Source organism: Emys orbicularis, chromosome 5, assembly GCF_028017835.1.
Source record: "Emys orbicularis isolate rEmyOrb1 chromosome 5, rEmyOrb1.hap1, whole genome shotgun sequence".
NCBI classification, from domain to species: Eukaryota; Metazoa; Chordata; order Testudines; family Emydidae; genus Emys; species Emys orbicularis.
In genome coordinates this window covers 138,069,118-138,094,841 of record NC_088687.1, presented here as the reverse complement: position 1 = coordinate 138,094,841, position 25,724 = coordinate 138,069,118, and the positions used below count along the sequence as shown (strand labels likewise).

Below are 25,724 nucleotides of genomic sequence, written 5' to 3'. Positions count from 1 at the left end.
AAACCTGAAGTCAGACTCCTTTATTCATGACCCCTGCTTGGCATGTCTGGATAGACTCAGCCCATCTTAACTCAGGAGTGAGAGATGCTCCCATCGCTGAGCCCGAACTCGGGCTCCATAAAGGAAAAATTGCAGCATGTAGTGAAATGAGACTTATAGGTTTTCCCTTCGTGTATTTCTCTGCCAACCTAGTTATTCTCATCAGCCCTAGGAAGCACAGTTGAGTGATTAACGACTGGGACTGGCAGTAAGGAGATCTGGATTCAGTTCCCAACATGGCTGCTGACTTGCTAAATGATCTTGGGCAAGTCCTGGCATGTCTCTGTGCCTCCGTTTCCCCAGCTGTAGAATGGGGATAATAATCCGTCCCTGTCTCAGAATGGTGTCCATTCTTTACTGTTTGTAAGATGCTCTGAGATCTCCAGCTGAAAGGGGTTGGAAAAACAGACCTATTTTTGAAAGTGCTATGGGAGAACAAAGAGAACAGCCTTTCCCCCATGCCCCCTTGTGCCCCTCGCCTCAAAGGAGAGAACTTATTAAATGTCTCTCAAAAAGAATAAACTTCCTATAGGTAGTAACGTCTCACTGATTGAGGTGGGGCTCAAGGCCACAGCAGGCCATGGGTTGGCACAAGGGGCATGCCAGTGTGCTCTGTAGTGATCAGGCTAATGTGTGTGAACTACTGCCCACTGCTGGATGGAATTTGAACTGCTCAACTCCGTTATAGGACCTATGCTGTTCGCACCCCCTGGTGAGAGGCCATTAGCTCAAGCAGTGAGGAACTGAGCTGCTGGGGTGGGTTTCGGCAGCCAGGATGTGCAGCAGTGACAACAGTGAAAGCCTGGTTAGCCCCAGATTTGATACAGTGCGAAGAATTCTCCTGTTTTTACCCCTGTAGCTTAAGACATAAAATCCACGCACATGACCACTTCTGCCCCTCCAGGACATTTGCGACCAGGGCCCTTCTCCAAACATCATGGAAGTTGCCCCTGCACATTGCCTGGGACCGTGCAAGCACCCCTGAGAGATGTTGCACCAAGGAGCCATCGCTCCATTTCCCCTTCCCTTTGGAACTCCTAGCAACTGGCTTGGCAAGCCAGCCGGAGTCAGCCCCTGGCAGGGTGAGTCTCAGTGCCTGCTGGACAGGGGATCGCAGAAGGGCCTGGATCTTCCACTATTAAGGAAATATTGCCCATCTTTTCTTAGGAACCACCTTCTGTTAGTAATCAGCTGCCTTTGGCAGCTCCTTTGCCATGAAATTATTAGCAGGATCTGCTCTTATCATCCCCATCTGTGTTTAGAGCTTGACCTATGCTAGCTACCGGCCAATTCAGGATTGCCTCTCTGGGAGCTATGCTTGTCACCTGGTTTCCAGCACATTTATTGATCCCCATGATTTCCCTGTCCAGTGTGCGCAGATATTTCTTGGAACAACTTGTGCTAGCCAATAACATGCTCCGGACTAGCTCCCAAGTAATCTAGTTCTCATGCTCTGCCTATATTTGCCTAGCATGCGCAATTGTCGCATGGCTTGTCACTGCATTAGTTGGGGGGCTCAAAACAGTGTTACAACTGCAGCCAGCTGGCGGCAACCATGCTGGAAAACAGTTCCAAACCTAGCAACAAGCCGCAGTGCGGACTCAGCCTCAGCAACACCTCATACACGCCGCAGAGCAGCAAGTGAGGGAGGGATCCCTTAGAACTTCATTTGCCAGCTGTTACATATATACACAGCTGTTGCCACACCCCCTCACAGGTCCCACAGATCACTCTAGGTCTGAGTAGAAGAGGGAAACAATGACAGTCATGGCTCCTGCAGTGTGGGAACTATTAGCAAATGCCAGCTTGTTAATGGAGACCTCCCTTAGCAGATCAAACGGAATACAGGGTTCCGGAGCTAAGTTAGACACATGGCAGTTTATTGGAGCCATTGGGGGTATGGATGAAATTGGTAGGTGAGTCTGTTCGTTTAGATCATAAATCCTTGAATAATATCCAAAGAGATTATCATAAAATCCGTAGCTTGGCTCAGTGTCAGGCAAGGCGCCTGAAGAGCAAGGATCGTACTTTTCTGGATTTGAATGGTTATTTTCTCAGAAGAACTCAATCTTGGCTTTCCCTTACAAAGATACATTGGCCCAAACCCTGGTTCAAACTCCATCTGAGTAAGTAGGAGTCTTTCCATTGCCTTCCCTGGGCTGTGAAGCAGGCCCCTAGTATGCATGATCATGTCTCCCTCTAGGGGCTGGCCCCTGCAACTATAACAGCTTTCTACTTCTTGACAGAAGGAGTCCTTTAACTCAGGTGTAGGGCTTGTGTTTATGGCATTGAAGGTACCAGTTTGATCCCCACTGGCAACCATTGTGTCTGTACGTTTACAGGCTACATTCAGATCCAAACAGAGACCGGGGCAACTCTGAATTTTGGACTGGGATCCAAACTTGGTCAGAATCCAAGTATGGGCAGGTTGGATCCAGAGTATCATTTTGGGCCCATCTCTTAGGAAGACACTGTATTTCTCTAGTCTATCGGCATGGTACCTTGGCTCCTTTCGGATGACTGGAGGGACAAAACCACATGGGCAGATCTACCCCACTGGTGCAAAATGCCACACCCTAGTAGTGTGCTGAGCAAACCAAATGCCTATGCAGTTTCTTACCATGTGATGGTGGAGTCAGGTTCTGAGCTGGAACCTCTGAAGGGCGTTTTCATTTGCACTGCCTCAGATCTTCTCCAAGTCTGACATTTGCTCTTCTAAAAGCTCTGAACTTGGGACCCTGACAAGTGACCTGACAGGAGTGTGTCCAACCTGCCTTTACATTTACATTGGGTTTTTTAAATCAAAACTAAATTCCCACCGCTTATTTGCTTGACTCTGTCTTGTGTCTGTTCCTTTACAGGAACCATGAGCCAGATCCTCAGCTGCTGGCAATCCACGTAGCTCTGTTGACTTCAGTGGTGAGATGCCAATTTAGGCCAGCTGAGGCTCTGGCCTAACATGTTGTCTGGGTTCACCGGCAATAAAAACCCCGCAGCTGAACAGGTTGGCGCCTGGCCCTGCCGGCGGTAGGGGTTGGGTTAGCCGCAGGCGGCTTTGTTGGAATCCGCATAGACCCGCAGGCAGCACTTGGGATGGCCCTACTGTAAACATAAGTCCTGACCTTGTGTGTTGTGTTTCTTAAAGTCTCCCTCGCTATCTGCTCTTACTGTGAATTCAAACCAGAAGTTAAACTGTTCCCCTGTGTTCCGCGTTGACTGTTGATGGGTCTCTCTGAACTCGGTCTAGCAAGACTTGGAAAAAACATCCTCAAAACAAATACTTTCAAAAGAATAAGTATTAATTAAAACAGACCTAAGTGTGGCTCATGTCCCCATTCAGACACTGTCGCATTAACTGTGCCTCTGGTAAATGTCTTTAAAGAAAAGAAATTTTAAAAAAAAATTGACTTTTTGTACAGCAAAGATGTATCCATTTAGAAACCTATTGTTAAACCTCTAGCACATTTCACAATCAACTAGTCTATTGTACATCTCCATCGGGTTATAACATTGTGAAGAGTCGCTGCCTTTTGGATTTTCTACAGTGTACATATATAGATATGTCCATATAGAGATAGGTGTGTATATATATATATGTAAAGATCTATATGTATACGTATCTCTAGCTATCTCTCTATATCGATATCTGACTGTGAAGGATTTTTATTCCATCAAAATAAAATGGAGAAAGGCCCCTTTTAAGAATCTCCATTTCTGGCTGGTCTGTATTTTCGTCGATGGAAAGGGGCAGTGGGAGCGAATGCGCAGAAGCGCTCGGCGTTCAGACCTCGGCGGCTGTGTCTGGGGTGGGAGAACTCACAGAGGTTTTAAAAACAAACCACAAAAGAAAGAAACTCTCACCTCAGCTCAGGGCTGTGAGCTTGGGGCAGTCTGGGTTTTGCTGGCTTTCATTCAATGAATGGATTTGTCACAGTAATAGAAGGGGGCCTTCATGCACTGGGTGGGAGAGTATATTATTAACCATTTGCTTACTAGATAGTCCTTAAGGGATTTTCAAAGCACAACTGGGTGGTAGGCACCCAATTCCCATTGAAAGCCGAGCCCCTAACTCCCATTTGTGTCTGTGCATCCAGCTATCCCGTCCTTCCCTGATTGACAGATAAGGGCACTGTAGCAAGGAGGAGGCTCATCCAGGCCAGGTAGAGCTAATCCTAATCAGGCCTAGCTCCACCTTCTGCCCCAGCTGGCAGGTCTGATGTGCGCCTCCATCCTTGTTTCTGAGGCTGACCACCCGGCCGGGAGGGAAGCAGCAAGCTAAGGCTGCTGGACACTGGTAATGTCTCAGCAGGACGGTCAAGGCAAAAAAGGGGACAGGTAGTGAGGGGCCAAAGTCACTGGATTTGACACCAAGGGATTAACAAAGTGATCATTGTTCCTCTGTTCCACCTGAGAGCCTGAGAATGGAGCTGCGAGCACTGGGAGGGTCCTGGAATGTTTGTTCTGGAGAGGTTCCCGCCTGCTATTTATTTCAATAGGGTTATTTATTAGCTTCTTCATTCCTTTCCCACCTTTGCTACACTCCAGCCAGGCTCCAAGAGAGGCCCTACGCCTTCAATGCATGTTTCTGTCTGACAGCTGTTACAAGCAACCTCCTGCCATCACTGCCCTTGGGGAGAAAGGGCCCCCACCGCTCCCTTTTTAGTGTGATTACGGCTGTGGGTGGGCGCAGGGCCAGGCCTGCATGGATCCAACTGAGGATCAGGACCTTAATGAGATTCCCTGCTGTCTGCGTGAGGGAGGGAGAACAACTGTACAGGTAAATGCAATGGTAAAACCCCCAAATTTGCCCAGCAGACCAAAGGGCAGGAGTTGGACCTGAACTTGCTTGTAACTCCTTGAGTGACATTGACTAGGTCTTAAGCTGATGGGATTCCATCAATAAAACAGCAGGAGGGGAGGGGATCAGATGAATGGGCTGCTTAACCTGCCACCATCAGTTTGCTGCTGCATTGCCTGACGCCCCACCTATTCTGGACAGGTTTTGAGGAGGTGATTTTCAATCCCCTGAATGTCTTTGAAATCCCACCCCACCCCCAGCTGCCAGAAGTCCTGTTCTGCTCAGATGGAGCTGGAGGGAGCCCAGTGCTTGAACACAGAATGAACGCTGGTTGTTCCAGAGGCTGAATAGAAACTCCAGGGTGCAGCTTGTCATGTCAGTGTCCTGGCCTCTGCCTTACACTGTCCTATCTGCCCCAGCTCCGGAAACGTGGGCTTGTGAGCATATGATGAATAACGATGCGCTGGGAGAGGCTGGGTTGTGGTAAGGGATAAGTCACTAAAGCCGACAGGTTCTTGCACCCCGGCTACTGCTGTGGTTCAGCCATGACACTCAGGCAAGAACTTCCAAATCCCAATACACGGAGATGAGCAAGAGTGATGAGGGGTTTCCCAGAGTCGCCTGGAGGAACCATCAAATATTCTTGCTCTACCCAGGGAGCTAGCAGAGGGCTCTCTCGCCTCAGCCCACTTGCCACCATTGCTGTCTGGGTAATCAACAGGGCAGGCAGCATGAAGAGGTATCAGGGGATCGCAACCATCTTGGTCTTCCTCTACTGCTAAATGGAAGGTGGATCCTGACTAGATCCCAAGTAGGTGGGAAAGGGATCCCTGTACAGAAAAGGTTGAGTACCACTGAACTTCTGTTGGTTCTTATAACAACAGCACAGACACTGCTCTACTGTGTGTCATAAGCCAATACTGCTGATGGTGACCCTCCTTTATTTCAAGTGGTAGGGGCTTGTGCTCATGGAGCTGAGGTCTGTCCCCAGTTCTGCATGGCTGGGGTGTGCAGCATCATGAAAATGCAAAGTCCCAGGTGGGCACAGTGTTTACAGCATGAAGCAACACTCACATAAATGAATGGCGTGCAATTAGAACAAATGGGAACCAGAGCACTAGACTGGGTGACAGGAATCCCTGAATTCGAACACTGACTCTAACGCATAGGGAAGGGGAGCACAGGATGGGGGGCTGGAACAGAGAGGGTCAGAGGACGGGGAGCACAGGCTTGGGGAGTTGGATCTCTGAGGGTTGGGGGAAGAACACAAGTTGGGAGGTCAGATCGGTGAAGGTCAGGGGAGGAACACAGGTTGGGGGGTCAGCTTGGTGAGAGTTGGGGAGGAGCACAGGATGGGGGTGTTGGATCGGTGAGGGTCAGGGGAGGAGCACAGGATGGGGGGGTTGGATCCATGAGGTTTGGAGGACGAGCACAGGATGGAGGGGTTGGATCGGTGAGAGTTGGGGAAGGAACACATGATGGGGGTTGGATCGGTGAAGGTCAGGGGAGGTTGGGGAGCACAGGCGGGGGTGTCAGATCAGCGAGGGTCAGGGGAGGAGCATAGGATGGGGGAGGAACACAGGATGGGGGTGTTGGATCAGTGAGGGTCAGGGAGGAACAGATGATGGGGGGTGGATCAGTGAATGTCGGGGGTTGGGGAGCACAGGCGGGGGGGTCAGATCAGTGAGGGTTGGGGGAGGAGCACAGGATGGGGGGGTGGATCGGTGAGGGTTGGGGGAGGAACACAGGATGGGGGCGTGAATTGGTGAGGCTCAGAGGAGGAGCACAGGATGGGGGTGGATCAGTGAATGTCAGAGGAGGTTGGGGAGCAGAGGCAGGGGGGTCAGATCAGTGAAGGTCGGGAGGCAGGGGGAGTGGATCGGTGAAGGTCGGGGAAATTGGGGAGCACAGGCCTGGGGGCTGGATTGAAGAGGGTTGGAGGGACAGGGAGCACAGGTCATGGGGGACCTTATCAGGGAGGGTCACAAGTCTCCCTGAAATGAAATTGAAATGTTGGTCCGTTTGCCCGCCCTGTGTTCTGGAACACGACTGGGGAAATCTCACACACACACAGGAAGCTGGGATTCACATCCAATAGTAGATCCCTTATCTTGCCTGTGGGCTGGCACACTCATTCATCCACACAAAGATGGTTCATTGCAACACACACACAAGAGCAGGTCTGATCCCCCCAATACCCGCTCCTGGCTCACATACACCTGTTGGGACGTCACACGGTAAGTGAATGGGTGACATGTAACACCGAATTCCCAGCGACCTGAGCACTTCAGCCATCGTCCAGTTGGTCATGTTACAGCTGCTCTCTACCATAGTTATTTCACATGGCAGCGGGTGAATTGCTCTGCTCAAGATCCCCTTCTGCCCCACTGCCCAGGGGGCTGCTGCCGAGCTGACTGTATACTGGGAACAGTGAGGCCTATTTAAAACCCCAAAGTCCCTGGCGCGGTCTGACAGCCTCAGACCCAGCATGAGCCGCAGTTAGACTTTTCCTCCTGGCCTTGCCGCTGGACGAGGCAACAGCTGCACAAGGCTAATGCGGCCTGTCCTAGCCCCAGAAAAGGCAACACATCTGTCTGGAGCGGCTGGTTTCCCCTACGGCAGTAGTTGTTGCATGTTATGACTGTCAGATGGATGTCCAGGGCTCCCCCATAGCTGCAGATTAATACAGGAATATACCCTGTGATCAGTGACTTATACTAGCCACACATCAATGAAGCAACATTACACGGGAGCTTTAAGAACATTTTTTGACCTCATACAATGGTGGAACGACGTGTGACACTGTGTGGCAGTGCCATGATGCTGGCATGACCCCAGGTAGCAGGGGTGTGACACCATGTGGCACTGGCATGATACTGGCATGCCCCCAGGTGGCAGAAACGTTACACTATGTAGCACTAGCGTGATGCCAGTGTTAGCCCAGATGGTGGGTAATTTTGTCAAGTGTCCGTCGCACAACATGGTGGTGCCGATCCCTGGCGTTACCCCACATGGCTGAGGCGTGACAAAGCATGGCAATGGCGTGGCACTGGCATGTTGGTGTTAGCATGAGGCTGGCGTGATCCCAGCTGGCAAGGGCATGACATCAGGTGGCATTGGCATGACAACAAGTGGCATTGGCATGACAACACGGGGCAAGGGCGTGACATCGGGTGGCGTTGGCATGACAACTGGTGGCAGGGGCGTGACCCCCGTTGGCGCTGATGCCCCCAGCCAGGCGCGCGGCGCGGTCTCTGCCCAGGGGCCGGGCACAAGCGCAGGCCCCGGGGAGGGGGTGGGCGGGGCCGAGTCGGCCGTGCGGGGAGCGAGCGCTCTCTGGCGGGCCCACGCCGACGCCGCAGGCACAGCGCTTCCCATTACAGGCGCGGCCTGGCCCCGCTCGCCTCCCGTCGCGGCGGAAGTGCGTAAGGGTCAGGTGACCGGAAGCGTTCGGCGGCGACGGGGCAGGGTGATTCCAGGCAGAAGGGCGATACCCGGCAACGGAGACAGCGAGCGGCGCGGCCCCGGTGAGTGCGGGCAGAGAACCCGGCCCGGGGAGAGGCCCGGACCCCCACCGCCGCCTGTCCCCCGCGAGGGGCCGGTCCCCGTCTCGCGCCCCCTGCCCCGGGCGCGCGCCCCGCGAGTGTCCCTGTCACCGCCCGCCGGGCCCTTCTCGGGCCCCCGCGTGCGCGGGCAGACACACGCCTCCCGCCAGCGCGTGCACGGTGCGTGGGGGGGCGGGCGTGCCCCGCACACACGTTACACGCCTGTCGTGCCCTGCCTCCTGAACGGGCGCGTGGCGTGTGTGTGTGTGTGCCCGGCATGTGTGCGCTGCTGCTGCTCCCCGTGTGTTGCGTGTGCACTGGGCCGGGGCAGGCGTGCCTCGCGCGCGCGCACACACACACACACACACACATTGCACAGGTGCTGCTGCCGCCTCCTGCGTGTTGCCTGTGCCCCGTGCATGTGCAGACACGTACAAATGTCCTGGCCAGGCGGTGCACACGTTTAAATGCCCCTCTCGCTCAGGCAGGCCACGCAGTTTCCTGCGTGTGTCCTTCATGCCTGGTCGCCTGCTCATGCTGCCTTCTGTAGGGTGGGTCAGGTGCTCCTGGGGTCGTAGGGTGACCAGATGTCCCGATTTTGGGGTCTTTTTCTTATATAGGCTCCTATTACCCACCCACCCCCTGTCCCGATTTTTCACACTTGCTGTCTGGTCATCCTAGGTGACCCCACACAGTGCCAATCTCAAGCTTTTCTACCCAAAGTATAGCCTGCAAGTTCCCTCATGTGTCTGCCTTGTTCAACACCAGGTGGCAGCAGGCACCTGTATCTAATCCTCCATGATTCCTGGGTGTGAAATACACCCTGGAGCTCTCACCCCTCCAAATACTCTGAATACACAATTGGAGCAGCTCTGCTGAGCGCAGGTGCTTTTTTTAGTCATTCCTTTGTCCTTAACACACTTTACAGGCGTTAGCTATACTCTTAACCAAACCTGAATCCCATATAAAATATGCAATTTCACACCTAATTTTAACATTTGGGTCCAAATTTCCTGGTATTTGTTGGAAGATAATATCTTCCCTTCCATTTTTAATTTATGGGGCTAGCATAGTGTATAATACATAACTTATTTGATACATAGCAGTGAGACTGTGATGGGAAATGTACTCCAAGCGGGAATGACACAAAGATTTCTTAATGTTAGTTATCAAGTGTACATTTGTAATTTTTGAGTGTCCAAAAGTGCATTAGATGCTTCAGACTCCAGGAGAGGTACAGTTCCTGTCCCGTAGAACATATAGCCCTGGGCTCCTGTTCTGCACAATTGGAACCGTTTTGTCATCCTTGGTGCTCCACAAGGGTCCACCTGTCCAGATCCACGTGCAGGATTGGAGCCTGTATTAGGCATGACCCACAAAATGAGGGTCAGAAGGAAGGGGCTGAGGAAGGATAAGATGGACAATGTAATCTCTTGGGACTTCCATAAGACATGCATGCAGCTTGAGGGGTCCAGTTATGTTTGCTTTTTAACTTGCTTCTCATACGTGACACAGCAGAAGTGAATTTCCAGGAGGGATTTGAATGGAGAGAAGAGGGGATGTTGGCAGCCTATTTACACATGGAGAAGAGCATAGGAAAGAGTACAAAGGTGTGAGAGCAGGAAGGAACAAAGGGCATTGAGGCTGGCATGTGTCATTGGTGGTGGGAAGAGGGACCTATAAAAGAAAATACATTTGGAGGAGGAAATGAAGGACTAGCTTGAAAGTTCATCTGGCACATCGTTGGGATTCGAAGATGGGAGTAACATAGATTAAGTGATGAGCAAGAAAGGTTCTAAAGTGTCTTTCTCTCAAGACTTGGCATTTCTTGTCCACTGTCCCTCCCTCTCCTTTCTTTCTCTTCTCCATGTTCTTCTGTTGACTCTCAGGAGGGCTAGTTCCATGGATTTGAAATGAAGGGACCGGTGAATAAACTCTTAACTCTACATAGCACTTCCCAACGCACTTCTGATTTGTTTTACAAAGCTTCATACCAAACCATTCTAACAGGGTTCTTAGCATGATTCTGGTGAGCTCTGTAACCCTGGGCACATCACTGACTGGGCAAAATGGGGATAACCATCTCATAGGAATGTTTTGAAGGTTAGTTCACTAATGGTAGCAAAGTGCTTTGAGATCCTTGGCTAGAAGAGCAAAGTAGATTCATTTATTTTTAATCGATGGCACCCCTTGCATCAATGAATGTGTGTGTTCTATTAGTGGAATAATTAATATAGAGCACATAGAATAGACCAAAAAATAGACTGTAAAGAAACCTGCGTATCCTGCACTTAAAGTGGTCTGACAGTCAACGACTAGCTTATATTGGGCCACAAAGGTAACCTAATTCAAGCTCCAGCAGACTTCTGGAAGAGGAGGTGGTTTCAGAGATGGGTGGGCCTTTACTGCGAAGGTGCTTCCCAGTATACATGCTAACTACTCAGGCTACGCCCTGGGGCCAGATTTTGGGCCTTACACAAATCATACTTCTACCATTCCAGGCTATCTATCTGGAGACCTGGGAGGATGGCTCTGTGTCAGTTACGCTCAACGCCAGGTTGCCCTGACAACCCTAAGAGCTAAAAATGTTTTTGTTTTTAAAGGAAATCTTGGGTTCTGCAGGCATTGATAGGGAAGGCCAGAGAGAAGATTCCTACCCGCTGTTACAGTGGATTTGCTGTGGCCTGCATTGTGCCAATATGTAATGGCTATTTGCTTTATTTTTATTGTACGTGTACTGGGAGGTGGGTTTTTTGTTTTGTTTTGTTTTATCAGAGCATCTGATAGATTAGAGGGATTGGGTGGCATTCTCGCACATAGGATGAGCTGTTGCTTTCTGCAGCATTAGCCGAAGTCCCAAGCACAATGCGTTGCTGTGATTCGGAGCCGTCAAGACTGAAGAAACCATTATGATCTCATCTGATCTTCTCTTGGGCTACCAAAGGCATGAATTGCTATGAGGAGGCTGGTGTTGGGTCCAGCACTGACATCTAACTTTGTGCTGTGCTGACATGGACAAAAACACTGCTATTGCCCTAACCTATGCGGTTTAGACACAGATAAGGCATCAGACAGGAGTAGCTGCAAATGAGTTTTATCTACCCTTTAATATTTTTTTAAAAATAAAATGTCCTCTTTTCTAGCAATCTTTTCCTTAATTCTTTCTCTAGAATCTCTTTTTTCTTGCTTTGATTTCTCACATGATAACCATTTCCCTTCTTCTTTTGCTTTCTCCTCTGGTCTCGATCTCTTCACCCAAGTTGTTTTTTCACCTTTTTGCACTCTCCTGTTCTAGACCTCCTCCTGCCACCTCCATGTTGCCATTCTTCCAGCAACAGAAAACGTGAATGAGGCACCCTATGCAACATGGCTAGGAAAAGTAGGATAAATGATAAATGAAGCACTGTGAGAGGGCACTACTGGTCTATTTTTTTTATTGCTGCTACGCTGGAGAATTCTGCATAAAACTCAGCTAAGCATTTACTAGGCTTTTCTTCTTCTTCTTGTCATGGGGTGTGACATGCTTGTCCTCAGTCAGGAAGCTCTATTTGTATGCAGAGTCATAAAGGCATCCATAACAGCTTACTGTCCCTGTGGCCGGAGGCCTTTGTGCAGAGGAGCACAGAAGCTAATACATGTTGCTGTTGTAGTGTCTTCACCGAGCTTTGGCTTCCCTAATTACTTGGCATCCTGCAGTTCCAACACATGTTTCTTCTAAGTAATGAAAGAAAGAAAGTGAGCTTTTAAGGAAGTTGAAAATGCTAGAAGATGGCTGTCTAATACCTCCTCAGGGTTAGCCACACAAGGCGGGGGAAGTATATATTACACAGAGCAGTGACCTGGTGCTGTAACTAATCACCATCTGACTCATCCTAAAGAGGCTAAATTGGCTGCTTACCCAGGATGGCTACACTAGATTTTTGTTTTGGCAATTTTCCCATCATTGCCTTCCATCTGCAGTAGCAGTGGTGAGAGCACTCTTCTAGCCAAGGCCCCGGGTGGTGACTAGCGTTTTAAGCACTACGTCATCCAAACCTGTAGAAAACTTCCCCAGGCCTAAAGAATGGAACTCTCTTTGGTATCCTTACAGTTCTTCTGAGTACTAATTTTCAGTGTGTGATAGTGTAACAGCAGCTTGTGACTTTGGGGGGTTTCTCTCATGCTTTTCTTCCCTAACAGTGTTAACAGTCACTAACAGCAGCCATTTACTTTTGTTTTGGTGGTAGGGTGCCAATCCTTCTGGCAAGCTAGTGCCACTCCAGCTTTCATTCTGTGTACCACTTCATAAGAGAGACACCCTCTCCTGTATCCACCTCCCCTCCCAATACCCCAGCCTTACCTTATGTAGTCTCAGAATACTTCCATCTGTGGAGCAATGCTTGTCCTTGGGCCTCATTTTCAGAACTACTGGGGTTCTGGCTGGTGCTTCTTAATAGAACTGAGTCATTTGAAACACAATCTAATGGAATTATTAGAGCTTTGATGACACAGAGTTATAAAAATGTTAAAGGGACACTGTCAGCTTGAAATCTAATCAGTTTTAAAAATGAGTTAAAAGTACCTTAGGTTCTTTCACAAACTGAAGAAACAGAAATGTTTCCCCTAACGTGAGAGCCATTTTATAAGTTACTTGTAACAGTTGCATTGCCAATCCTATCAATCCATAATGCGTCAGGTCTTCCATTTTGCAAAATAACTTGGGTCATTGATCTTGGGTAGAGTTTGCGTGTGGTAGTTTTGGACAGTACTCTCAGCTGCTGACTTGCAGGGAAACACCTGCTACTCAGTAATTCTTTGTGAACCATGTGGGAAACCAGGACACTCTCATACCATCTAACGTACTATAGTGTTAAAGGTTATGTTTTTAAAAAATGCATCATGATAGATGGAAGCCACTCATTCTTCATCTGCCCTTTTTTCAGTACCTGGAGACAATTCTGAGCCCAGTAAGTTGTGATCCATGGCTACAGTGATAACATGCCGAAGATTTCCAGGAGGAGTTCGCAGCATGGTTGCATTTTCAACTACAACCAAGTGCGGGACCAAGATGAGAATTCCTAGTAGAAAACAAAAGGAGGATGAGAGCCCTGAAGTGAGTGACACAGATGCTAAAGCTGCGGCTTCTATCGGATTGCTGAACCTTCTGGAGTACAGAGTACTTTATAATCCATCGGCCTACACAGGAACCAAAACCGCATCCCATCAGAATGCTGCTAGAAACTGTGAAGATAGTGAAGGGCCACTTGGAAATGAATTCTCCAGCCTCAGTGCTAAGCAGTTTCAGAATACGTACAGTGTCACCTGTTCTCGAAGCCGGTCAAGCACAAAACACACCTTGCTGGATCTGGAGTTCCATAAAACTCTTTCCACACAGGCCAGCTCAGTACCTCCAGCCACGCTGGAGCCCAAGGAAGACAAATTGCTAGACGCTGATGTGGAGACCTTTGACTCTATGAAAGTCTCCAGAATGTTTCAGAAGCACAGACCCGAATACCGATCTCTAAGTTATGACAAGTCTGAGACCTTGCAGGTCCTTCCTCTAGAAGAAGGTGACTTGATATTACATAAAGCAACTGTACCTAAGAGTGGCCTGATCCCAGGAACCATTGTGGAATATTTTTGCAAGCTGAGCTGTTTGCCAGTGGAGCAGCATGTGATGGTGATATCCAATATTAAGTTTAAGATGCTGTGTCGTTACGGAGTTGAAAACATCCAGCTGTTTAGCATCTCAGAACTCACTGACATTTTAAAGGCCTTTATCCGTTTAGGCATTCCACCAACCGACTCCATGCTGAGTGTGTATGAAACTGAATTTTGCCATCGAGTCTGGAACATGAGCCTGGATCAGCTACTGCTGGTGGCTGACCTGTTGCGCTGCTTGGGATGCAGTGTGCCTCACTATTTACAGATCTCCTTCAGTTATATTAACTTGCATTGGCAAGACCTCACCTTGCCTCAGCTGGTTCAGTTGATTTATATCATAGGTGAAGGCCGGAGAGTGCCCCAAGCTTTAATGCAGAAGTTGGAGACTTTAGTGTTGAAGTACTTGAATTCCTTCAACTTGGAGGAAGTGGGCACCATTTCCTTGGGGTTCTTCAAGTCCAAGAGTGCCTTTTCTGAGCATCTCATGAGAAAAATTGGAGACAAGGTGTCAGGCCACTTGGCAGACATGAGCAATTATGCTTTAGTGAATGTACTTAAGATGTTCCGCTATACTCGTGTCATTCATTTAGAATTCTTGAAGCAACTTGGGAAAGTCGTTCCTCCTCGGATTGGTACTATAGGCATCCAGGGTGTCATGCACATAACTCTTGCCTGTTCAGCCTTGCATTATCTCGATGAAGGGATTATGAATGCAGCAGCCTTTTTGGTGCCTTCCAGGGTGATGTATTGCCGTAGCAAAGATGTTGCTAAATTCTTGTGGTCATTCGGATACCTGAATTATGAGCCGCCTAATGCAGAGAGGTTTTACTCCAGCCTCATAGAGCAGATGTACAGAAAGATGTATGAATTTGAGAAGTTCCCACAACATTTCCTCACCTGTTTGTTGGCTCTGGCATTTGCTGGGCACTTCCCAGATGACCTGATAGATTACGCTCTGAGTGCTGAATTTATTCAGTTAACCAGGGAGAATAAATTTGCTCTTGAAAAGGACCTGTTCGCTCTTGGTGGCAGTGTAGAGATCGAGTGTCCAGATTACAAAGGTAATCGCCTTACGCCGCAGTTTCGGCAAGAGGTTACTGAGATGCTGTGGAATTCTGTGAAGAAGGAATTCTGCGTAAAGCCGGAAGTGACAGAAGCTGTCTCTGTACTTGAGGTAATGTTAGGTGGACCCCAGTATGTCAAAAACCACATGATTTTGCCTCACACTAGATCAAATGATATAGAGGTCCACTTGGGCAAAGACCGAAAGCCGTTACCTTTTAACTTAGAAGCTGCCGCAGCAGCTAAAGGAGAACTGCAAGACATTGGAGTCAGTCTCAAATATAACTTAAAGAATCAGCTGCTGAAGGAGTCCAGTGGCAAGTCACCTGTGGGCAATAAAACTCAGACAGAGACTTGTAGCCAGAAGGAGGCAGTAGAACAGAAGCAGGCTCCACCCATTAGGAATCATTCTGCATTTTCATATGAGGTTCCTCTGACTGATACCATTTTGAATGTCTTGACCAAACCAAAGACCTCTCCTGAAAATCGTCTCTCCCAGCTAAGGCCGCTGCCCAGAGACGTGAAGCTAGCCATTCAGGTGTCAAACAAGAGCCACTATTGTTATTGTTCTAAACAGTTGTTGGGACTGCCCAGCTTGAAAAGGAGGCAGCTACAGAAACTGGGCTATGTGGTAGTCGAGGTGCCCTTTTGGGAATGGGTTCCTTTGCTCAGACAGACCTATTCAGAGAAACTGAGCTACCTGCGCCACAAAGTGTTCGACTCGGTTCTTTAAGAATAACAGTGTCCTCAAAAAGCTGTTTGACAAATTAATGCCTGAATCAAGTTCTGAAGGGGAATCTGCCTGGCTATACAGAGTGAAATAGCCATACAGATGCTTCTGTCTGTTGTTTCTCATCACTGTTTAAAATAGTCCCTCTCTTAAAGTAACTTACTTTGGTGGCAGAGCATGTAGGCAGAGACTTGACAACCATGTTAGCAGGTTCATCCTTCTGCCTCATCTAAGGCTGTAAATCCCAAGCTTGTTCAGCTGTGTAAGGAGATCCCAGAATGATTCTATTAAAAATAAAATCTCTGGTAACATACTTTTTTATCCACAACATCATTTCCCTTCAAGCGAGAGCCCCGGTGGGTTTCGTTGCTCAGTGTGTGAAAACCAGCCCCTCTTTCAGGGTGATGTATCAATGCAGTCAGGACACCTGGAGAAGAATTGGGGAATTCTAAATTGTGCACGTGCCCCCTGCTACAGACACCTCTTGCCCATGGGTACCTACCACACTGGTCTGGGTGTCGGGGAAATGGGCTTCCCTGTGCCTTGGCTCCTTCCAGTGCTTCTAGTTTGCGGATGTATGGGAAGGATTCCAGGGCTTCCCCTTTCTTGGGCTTATATCGAAAGTGAGGGAGCTGGTGAGTGGTATGGGGCTGGGTTGACAGCATGAGTGCTGGAGAGGAGGGGGATGGGTGTGAGGAGGGACTGTGCTCTGTTGGCCATTGGTTTCTCATGCATGTGTGCACACACAAAAAGCCTTAGAGGGAACATAGGTCTTGGATCACTTTCAGTGGAGAGGCATTCACCTTACACAGCTCCCAATTACATTGGTACTAATTAGCCGTGTTGATGGCAGTCTGACTCACACAGGTAAAGGCTGAACGGCCTAGAAATCCAACTATCCATCTTAAGTGGTTCCTCCAAGTTGGGGTTGAATCACATAGACCAGGCAGTGTGGCAGAAGCTTGTACTGCTGCTGTCTGGCATATCTATTCTGTAGATTAAAAGAGGGTTTTAGTCGTCACCTGCTTAGTTGATATACTTATTGCATCACATCTAAAATTAGATGGTAAAATCTTTGGGGGCAGGGAATAGGTCTTTGCTCTATAAAGGTCCTAGCACATTTTGGAGCATTATGTAAATTATCATCTTATTTTATACCATGTTTTATTTCGGATCCCATACTAATAAACCATGCTAGTAGCGGAAAGCCTGTGCTGTCGCTTGGGTGTAATTGTTAAAGTTATGTGAGTAAATATGGGGGCTCTTATTTCCACGTGCTGTGATGCAATGTTGCCCTTTGTACATGTGCCCCAAATTTTGTGCCCAGAGTTGCCCCCTGACCAGAGGCAGAACCATCTTTTTGTAGTCCCACTTCCTGTCATCAGCTGTCACGGTCCAACCACCACCGAACCCTTGGACTCCAGCATTCCATCTGGTTCTCACAGGGCCCAGGTATGATTGAACCTTGCAACATGCTACACAACATGAGCTTTCAGCTGTGCTTATCGCTGTTACCATGTCTTCCCGCTGACTCAGCAGATATTCTAGGCCTCCGAGTGACCGTCCTGGAAGAAGTATTAATTTGTGCGGGTGGCGAATGAGGGTTGTGTGCTGAGGGGAGTGTCTGTTTGGGGTTACTGTGCATGCCAGTTGAATTGAGTGGGTGGTTGTGTTGACTGGGGCATTGTGCTGGGAGATCTGCGTGGGTGGTAGTTTGGGTGTGTGACGGGTTGGATCACAGAAACCCCCTTGGGAGCTGCCACCCGATGTGCAAAGACTACCCCTGCTCCTGTTTTCCCTGCCAGCTCAGGACTCCAGCACCCTGTCTTGCTGGGCCAGACACTCCCGTCTGCTCCAACAAAGACCCAGGGTCTGAATCACTTGCCCCAAAGCTGCAAGTTTACCTGAAAACAGCTCACAGAAGTGTGCTTGTCTTTAGCACTCAGATGCCCAACTCCCAATGGGGTCTAAACCCAAATAAATCTGTTTTACCCTGCATAAAGCTTATGCAGGGCAAACTCATAAATTGTTCGCCGTCTATAACACTGATAGAGAGATATGCACAGTTGTTTGCTCCCCCAGGTATTAATACATACTCTGAGTAAATTACTAAATAAAAAGTGATTTTATTAAATACAGAAAATAGGATTTAAGTGGTTCCAAGTAGTAACAGACAGAACAAAGTAAGTCACCAAGCAAAATAAAATAAAATGTGCAAATCTAGGTCTAATCAAACTAAACACAGATAAGTTCCTCACCAGTTCCTGAATGCTCCCTTTTACAGGCTAATCTCCTTTTAGCCTGGGTCCAGCAATCACTCACACCCCCTGTAGTTACTATCGTTTGTTTCAGTTTCCTTCAAGTATCCTGGGGGGGTGGAGAGGCTCCTTCTTTAGCCAGCTGAAGACAAAATGGAGGGGTCTCCCACGGGTTTAAATATACTCTCTCTTGTGGGTGGAGACCCTCCTCCTCCCTCCTATGCAAAGTCCAGCTCCAAGATGGAGTTCTGGAGTCACCTGGGCAAGTCACATGTCCCTGCATGACTCAGTCTTTACAGGCCGAAGCCATTGTCCACATGGTATCTTGCATGTCTCCAGGAAGACTTCTTATGTGGATTGGAGCATTCCAAGATGCATTGTTCTCCAAGTGTTTCCTGATCAGGTACTTAACCTGGCGAATTCCTTCCTAAAGAAGCTGACCAAATGCCTCCCAAAGCTTACTTAGAAACCAAGCAAGCATACAGCCCATATTCTTAACCTCAAGTAGAAAATGATATATATATGTACAAATAGGATGAACAGATATAGTAGACCATGACCTTTACGGAGATATATTACATGGCACAGGCAGCACAAAACATATTCCAGTTATGTCATACATACATTTATAAGCACCCCCTCCCCATAAAGCCTTATGGGGTACACTGTCACAGGGTGCTCCGCTGTGGCAGTTAGACCAGGCAGTCCACCATCTCTTCAGTCTGTCTCCTACAACCAATGAACTGTTGCTTGCAAAGTAGCTGTCGTGTAAAGGTGGTAATTAGTTGAAGTACCTTTGATATCCCAATGGTCTAGGACTCCTGATATAGCATAGATACGTGCCTTACTGTAGCTGTACACCAAACAGGTGTAATTCATAAAGTCAAAAAGGCTGAGAACTTAACATTTGGATGGCAGCAGCCCATAAATCCCAGCGATAAGAATATAATGCCATACTGGGTCAGATCAAAGGTCCATCTAGCCCAGTATCCTGTCTTCTGACAGTGGCTAATGCCAGGTGCCCCAGAGGGAATGAACAGAACAGGTAATCATCAAGTGATCTATCCCCTGTCGCCCATTCCCAGCTTCTGGCAAACAGAGGCTAGGGACACCATCCCTGCCCATCCAGGCTAATAGCCATTGATGGACCTATCCTCCATGAATTTATCTAGTTCCTTTTTGAACCCTGTTACAGTCTTGGCCTTCACAACATCCTCTGGCAAGGAGTTCCACGGGTTGACTGTGCGTTGTGTGAAAAAATACTTCCTTACCCTTAGTTCTTGTGTTATGAGAAGGAGTAAATAACACTTATTTACTTTCTCCGCACCAGTCATGATTTTATAGACCTCTGTCATATTCCCCCCCTTAGTTGTCTCTTTTCCAAGCTGAAAAGTCCCAGTCTTATTAATCTCTCCTTGTATGGCAGCTGTTCTATACCTGTAATCATTGGTTTTTCCCTTTTCTGAACCTTTTCCAATTCCAGTATATCTTTTTTGAGATAGGGTGACCACATCTGCACTCAGTCTTCAAGATGTAGGCATACTATGGATTTATATAGAGGAAATATGATATTTTCTGTCTTATCAATCCCTTTCTGAATGTTGCCCAACATTCTGTTCGCTTTTTTGCCTGCCGTTGCACATTGAGTGGATGTTTTCAGAGAACTATCCACAATGACTCCAAGAGCTCTTTCTTGAGTGGTAACAGCCAGTTTAGACCCCATTATTTTATATGTATAGTTAGGATTGTTTTCCAATGTGCATTACTTTGCATTTATAAACACTGAATTTCATCTGCCATTTTGTTGCCCAGTCACCCAGTTTTGAGAGATCCTTTTGTAGCTCTTCGCAGTCTGCCTGGGACTTAACTATCTTGAATAGTTTTGTATCATCTGCAAATTTTGCCACCTCACTGTTTACCCCTTTTTCCAGATCATTTATGAATATGTTGAATAGGACCGGGCCCAGTACAGACGCCTGGGGGACACCACTATTTACCTCTCTCAATTCCAAAAACTAACCATTTATTCCTACCCTTTGTTTCCTGTCTTTTACCAGTTACCAGTCCATGAGAGAACCTTCCCTCTTATCCCATGACAGCTTACTTTGCTTAAGAGCCTTTGGTGAGGGACCTTGTCAAAGGCTTTCTGAAAATCTTAAGTACATTATACCCAGAAATTTGGAGCAATCAGATTTTTGAATTGCTCCGCTCCGGCTCCGGGCATAAAACCTACTGGACTGCGCTCCAGCTCCGGGCTCCGCTCCAAAGCCCTGCTATATCCACTGAATTCCCCTTGTCCACATGCTCATTGACCCCCTAAAAGAATTCTAGTAGATTGGTGAGGCATGATTTCCCTTTACAAAAACCATGTTGACTCTTCCCAAACAAATTATGTTCATCTATGTGTCTGACAGTTTTGTTCTTTACTATAGTTTCAACCATTTGCCTGATACTGAAGTCAGACTTACCAGCCTGTAATTGCCGGGATCACCTCTGGATCCCTTTTTAAAAATTGGCGTAACATTAGCTAGCCTCCAGTCATTTGGTACAGAAGCTGATTTAAATGATAGGTTACAGACTACAGTTAGTAGTTCTGCAATTTCACATCTGAGTTCCTTCAGAACTCTTGGGTGAATATCATCTGGTCCTGGTGACTTATTACTGTTTAGTTTATCAATTTGTTCCAAAACCTCCTCTAATGACACCTCAATCTGGGACAGTTCCTCAGATTTGTCACCTAAAAAGAATGGCTCAGGTTTGTGAATCTCCCTCACATCCTCAGCCGTGAAGACGGATGCAAAGAATTCATTTAGCTTCTCTGCAATGGCCTTATCGTCCTTGAGTGCTCCTTTAGCATCTTGATCGTCCATTGGCCCCACACATTGTTTAGCAGGCTTCTTGCTTCAGATGTACGTAAAAAAAATTTTGCTATTACTTTTTGAGTCTTTGACTAGCTGTTCTTCACATTCTTTTTTGTTCTTCAAATTCTTCCTGATTATATTGTTACACTTCATTTGCCAGAGTTTACTCCTTTCTATTTTCCTCACTAGGATTTAACTTCCACTTTTTAAAGGATGCCTTTTTGCCTCTCACTGCTTCTTTTACTTGTTGTTTAGCCATGGTGGCACTTTTTTGGTTATATTAGTATGTTTTTTAATTTGGGGTATACATTTAAGTTGAGCCTCTATTATGGTGTCTAAAAAGTTTCCATGCAGCTTGCAGGGATTTCACTTTTGGCGCTGTACCTTTTAATTTCTGTTTAAGTAACCTCCTCATTTTTGTATAGTCCCCCTTTCTGAAATGCTACAGTGTTGGGCTGCTGTGGTGTTTTCCTCACCACAGGGATGTTAAATTTAATTATATTATGGTCACTATTACCAAGCGGTCCAACTATATTCACCTCGTGGACCAGATCCTGTGCTCCACTTAGGACTAAATCAAGTATTCTCTCTCCTCTTGCGAGTTCCAGGACTCGCTGCTCCAAGAAGCAGTCATTTAAGGTGTCAAGAAACTTTATCGCTGCATCCAGTCCTGAGGTGATATGTACCCAGTCAATATGTGGATAATTGAAATCCCCCATTATTATTGAGTTTTTTATTTTTATAGCCTCTCTAATCTCCCTGAGCATTTCACAGTCACTATCTCCATCCTGGTCAGGTGGTCAGTATTATTCCCTACTGCTATATTCTTCTTATTAGAGCATGGAATTACTATCCATAGAGATTCTATGGTATAGTTTGGTTCATTTAAGATTTTTACTTCATCTGATTCTATGCTTTCTTTCGCATGATGATTGAATGATTGAAACTGGTGATATTCTGAAGAAAAAGAGCTCTAAGCTATGGTTATAGGGGTTTCCATCACTTCACACTGACTCATCAGACAACCTAGGCTTCAGAGTGACAATCCTGTAATAATATATAATCTTAGATAGATATATTTCAATGTAGTAGAGGCAGTAGATCCTACTGTAATATTACACACAAAACTATGTCAAATGTCAGAATTATGGTTGCCTGTGCAACCCATTCCCTCCCCCCAAGTGCAGTCATTTCTGCACCATCCCCTCCAACCTCACCATGTCCCAATGTTTTCACCCAGCTAATCCCAGTCTCCACTCCTCAGGCCCAGCTAGTCCCTAGTCTCACCCCTCTGGATTCTTCCTCCCAGTCTCCTTGCTCAGCCATTCCCAGTTCTCCCCCCACACCAGGCTCCTCTCCTGATTTTTTTTTTTTTTCTGTCCCTCATGCTGTCCATGTTCCCTGTCCCCACTGGATCCCAGTTCCAATTTCCCTCCCTGGCCTCATACTAGTCTGTGTTCACCTGTCTCTTTGTACCAGATTTTTTGTGCAGCCAAACCCAGTTCTTATCTGAGGCCAGGTCTACACTACCGCGGTAGTTCGACAGCTGGCAATCGAACTTCCGGGTTCGATTTATCGCGTCTGGTCTGGACGCGATAAATCGATCCCGGAAGCGCTCGCCGTCAACTGCGGTACTCCAGCTCGGCGAGAGGAGTACCGCGGAGTCGACGGGGAGCCTACCTGCCGCGTGTGGACCGCGTCTGAACCGCGGTAAGTTCGAACTAAGGTATGTCGACTTCAGCTACGTTATTCACGTAGCTGAAGTTGCGTACCTTAGTTCGAATTTGGGGGTTAGTGTAGACCAGGCCTGACTCCTCATCAGATCTGTCTCCCCTCAACCCCACTGGTTCTCAGCCTCTCTTGTCCAGCTAGTCAGTCTCCCCCCACCTCCTCATCCGATCCCAGTCTCCCCCCCCCACCTACTAGCGCCTCGTCTTCCCCCCCCCGCCCCTTCCCACACACACACATTCAGTTTCGCTCCCAGTTTCTTTACCCAGCTAATTCCAGTCTTCCCTCCCCCCCATTGCCAGTCTCCAGTCCAAGTCTTCTCCCACCACATCCCAACATGCTCCTTGTTCCAAGCCACTCACTCATCTTCCATTCCCCCAGGTCCGGCTCTTGTCCCCTCTGCATTTGAATCAAGTAACCTCCTTCGCCAGATTCCCCGGGCCCAACAGAGAGAGCATTGAGAGCACAGGAGGGACAGTCTTCCTGCTCTCAGTTCAGGTGCCCGGACCCAGCATAGTCCACAGCAGGGAAAGTCCTGTCCAGCTCTGGGCTGGAGCACGCCCAGTGTGGATGGAAACTTTTGGGAATTTAGCTGCTAAAATCGAGTCTATATTGAGCATGTGTGAATTTAAGTTTTTTTGAAAGGCTTTAATTTGGCTAAATTGGGGCAGATTTTCACAAGAACAGCAAAAAGCACATCCCTGACCCAAAGGCCCACTCCCCTGCCAAACTTCAAGTCCCTGCTCCAAAGCATGGGGGCACTAGAGTTTTTCAAAGAAAACATAGCCATTAACATGTGCAAATCATCATTTTTCCTAGCCTTGCTCTCAGAAACAGCTGAACTGTTCGGGCTGAAATTTAAAACAAACAATTCAGCCTGAAGCCGACGCCCAGTATGGAAAACCAAATGATTAAAGTTTGTCAAAGTTATAAGCAACTGAAAAAAGGATCTTAGGATGCAAAATGCTGGGCAACCTTAACAGTAGGTGGTATTACCAGCCCCACCTATCATTACTTTGGGGTTTGAAAGGATTGGTGGAGGGCGAGGTTTTTCCCCCCTCATCCTACTCCTGTTGTAATTTTTCCCACTCCTCAGTGGAGTTATAGTTCACCGTTGCACACACAAGCTACAGAACATGCTAACAGGCCTGACAAGCTTATTGATACCCTATTGAGCTGAATAACATTTATCTCAAATAGTAGCACCGTTTATTTTAAATCTCCAGTGTTTCAGCTCAAAGGAAATCAGTCCTTAAACTGAACAGAACATGAGCTGCCCATTGACCAAAACGCCCACAGCTCTATCCAGGCACTTATCTCACAATGGATTGCCCCTCAACCAGAATATTCCTTGCACCTCTCAATAAGGGAAGAGAATACTAAGCTACATATCATACGTGTCTGTTGCTCTGAGCTGTGCGTCTGTTGGTGCCACACCCGCTTTTCAAAATTACTATGAAATACACTTTGTTCCTTGGTCAGAAATCACTCCAGTGGAAACAAGTATTCTGTGGTCACCTACGTGAGCTGTACAACATTCTGTCCTGGGATACCTTATGTGATAAATGAAGGCGGGGGAGGGGAGAGATCTCCCTTTTATGAACACCAGCAGGCCAGTTATAAAGTCCCTCTTGGTGGCTGTTCTCTGCTTGCTTTACCTGTAAAGGGTTAAAAAGTCCCCCAGGTAAAGGAAAAGGAGTGGGCACCTGACCAAAGGAGCCAGTGGGAAGGCTAGAGCTTTTTTAAATCGGGGGGGGGAACTTCCCCTTTGTCTCTGTTGTGGTTCTTCGGGAAAGAGGGGAACAGGGAGCAGTTATGCTATGAGAAGCTTTAAGCCAGGTATGATCATAGAATCATACCTAGAACTACTTATTTGGGACCCTCAGATGTGTAAGTAGATCAGGAATGTTTAGAAAGACGCGATTAGGTTTATTTCTGTTTATTTCTTATGGCTAGTGGACTCCTCTGTGCTAACCCCAGATGCTTTTGTTTGCTTGTAACCTTTAAGTTAAACCCCCAAGAAAGCTATTTTGGGTGCTTGATTTTTGGAATTGCTCTTTTAAAATCTAGCAAAAGCCTAAGTTCCAGATGTATTTTCTTTCTTTTTTGTTTTTAATAAAATTTACCTTTTTTAAGAACAGGATTGGATTTTTGGTGTCCTAAGAGGTTTGTGCACATGTTGTTTAATTAGCTGGTGGCAACAGCTAATTTCCTTTGTTTTCTTTCTCAGCTCTTCCCCACAGGGGGAGTGAAAGGGCTTGAGGGTACCCCACAGGAAGGAATTCCCAAGTGCACCTTCCTGAGTTCCAAAAAAGGGGTTTTGCATTTGGGTTTTGCCGCGTTTAGCAAGCCAGGGTCAGAGAAACGCTGTAACCTTGGGAGTTTAATACAAGCCTGGAGTAGCCAGTATTAATTTTTAAAATCCTTGCGGGCTCCCACCTTCTGCACTCGAAGTGCCAGAGTGGGGAATCAGCCTTGACACCACACATCCCAAAAGCAGAAAAGACCACTTTGATCATCTAACCTGTCCTCCTGCATAACATAGTCCAGAGAATTTCCCCAAAAGAATTCCTAGAGCAGAACTTTCAGAAAAACATCCAGTCTTGATTTAAAAATTGCCAGTGATGGAGAGTCCACCATGACCTTGGCAATGTGGTAAGTTGTTCCAATAGTTAATTACTCTGTGTGAAAAATGTACACCCTATTTCCAGTCTGAATTTGTCTATCTTCAGTTTCCAGCCATTGGCTCGTGTAATACCTAGATAGAAGAGCTTGTTATTAAATACTTGGTCCCCATGTTGGTACTTACAAACTGTAATCAAGTCATCCTTTAACCCTCACTGTGTTAAGCTACATAGTTTGAGCTCCTTGAGTCTATCACTATAAGGCATGTTTTCTAATCCTTTAATCTTTCTCATGGCTCTTCTCTGAACACTCTCCAAATTACCACTGTTGGTAATGCACAGTCTGAGTTCTCTTCAAAGGCTGCTATGATCGTATCAGCCCAAAGCTGATACTTCAGTTCTGGGCATCAGCATAAGAACCTTGCTAGATAAATAG

General features: G+C 47.3%; 2 protein-coding genes across 3 annotated transcripts in view; both read left to right on the top strand.

Annotated features, from left to right (window-relative positions):
* The first annotated feature begins 8,285 nt into the window (after window positions 1–8,285).
* UBOX5 (U-box domain containing 5) overlaps window positions 8,286–25,724 on the top strand; it is a 31,227-nt gene continuing 13,788 nt past the window's right edge. Inside the window, exon 1 of one of the 2 annotated variants that reach the window (XM_065404725.1) lies at window positions 8,286–8,364. The gene's annotated coding sequence lies outside the window, so the exon portion shown is untranslated. The remainder of the gene's footprint in view (window positions 8,365–25,724) is intronic. The other variant, XM_065404724.1, reaches the window with a different exon arrangement.
* FASTKD5 (FAST kinase domains 5) lies at window positions 8,314–16,106 on the top strand. The gene is made up of 2 exons (XM_065404723.1): window positions 8,314–8,364; window positions 13,305–16,106. The coding sequence occupies exon 2, from the start codon at window positions 13,343–13,345 to the stop codon at window positions 15,818–15,820; it is 2,478 nt and encodes an 825-aa protein (XP_065260795.1). The 5' UTR covers window positions 8,314–8,364; window positions 13,305–13,342; the 3' UTR covers window positions 15,821–16,106.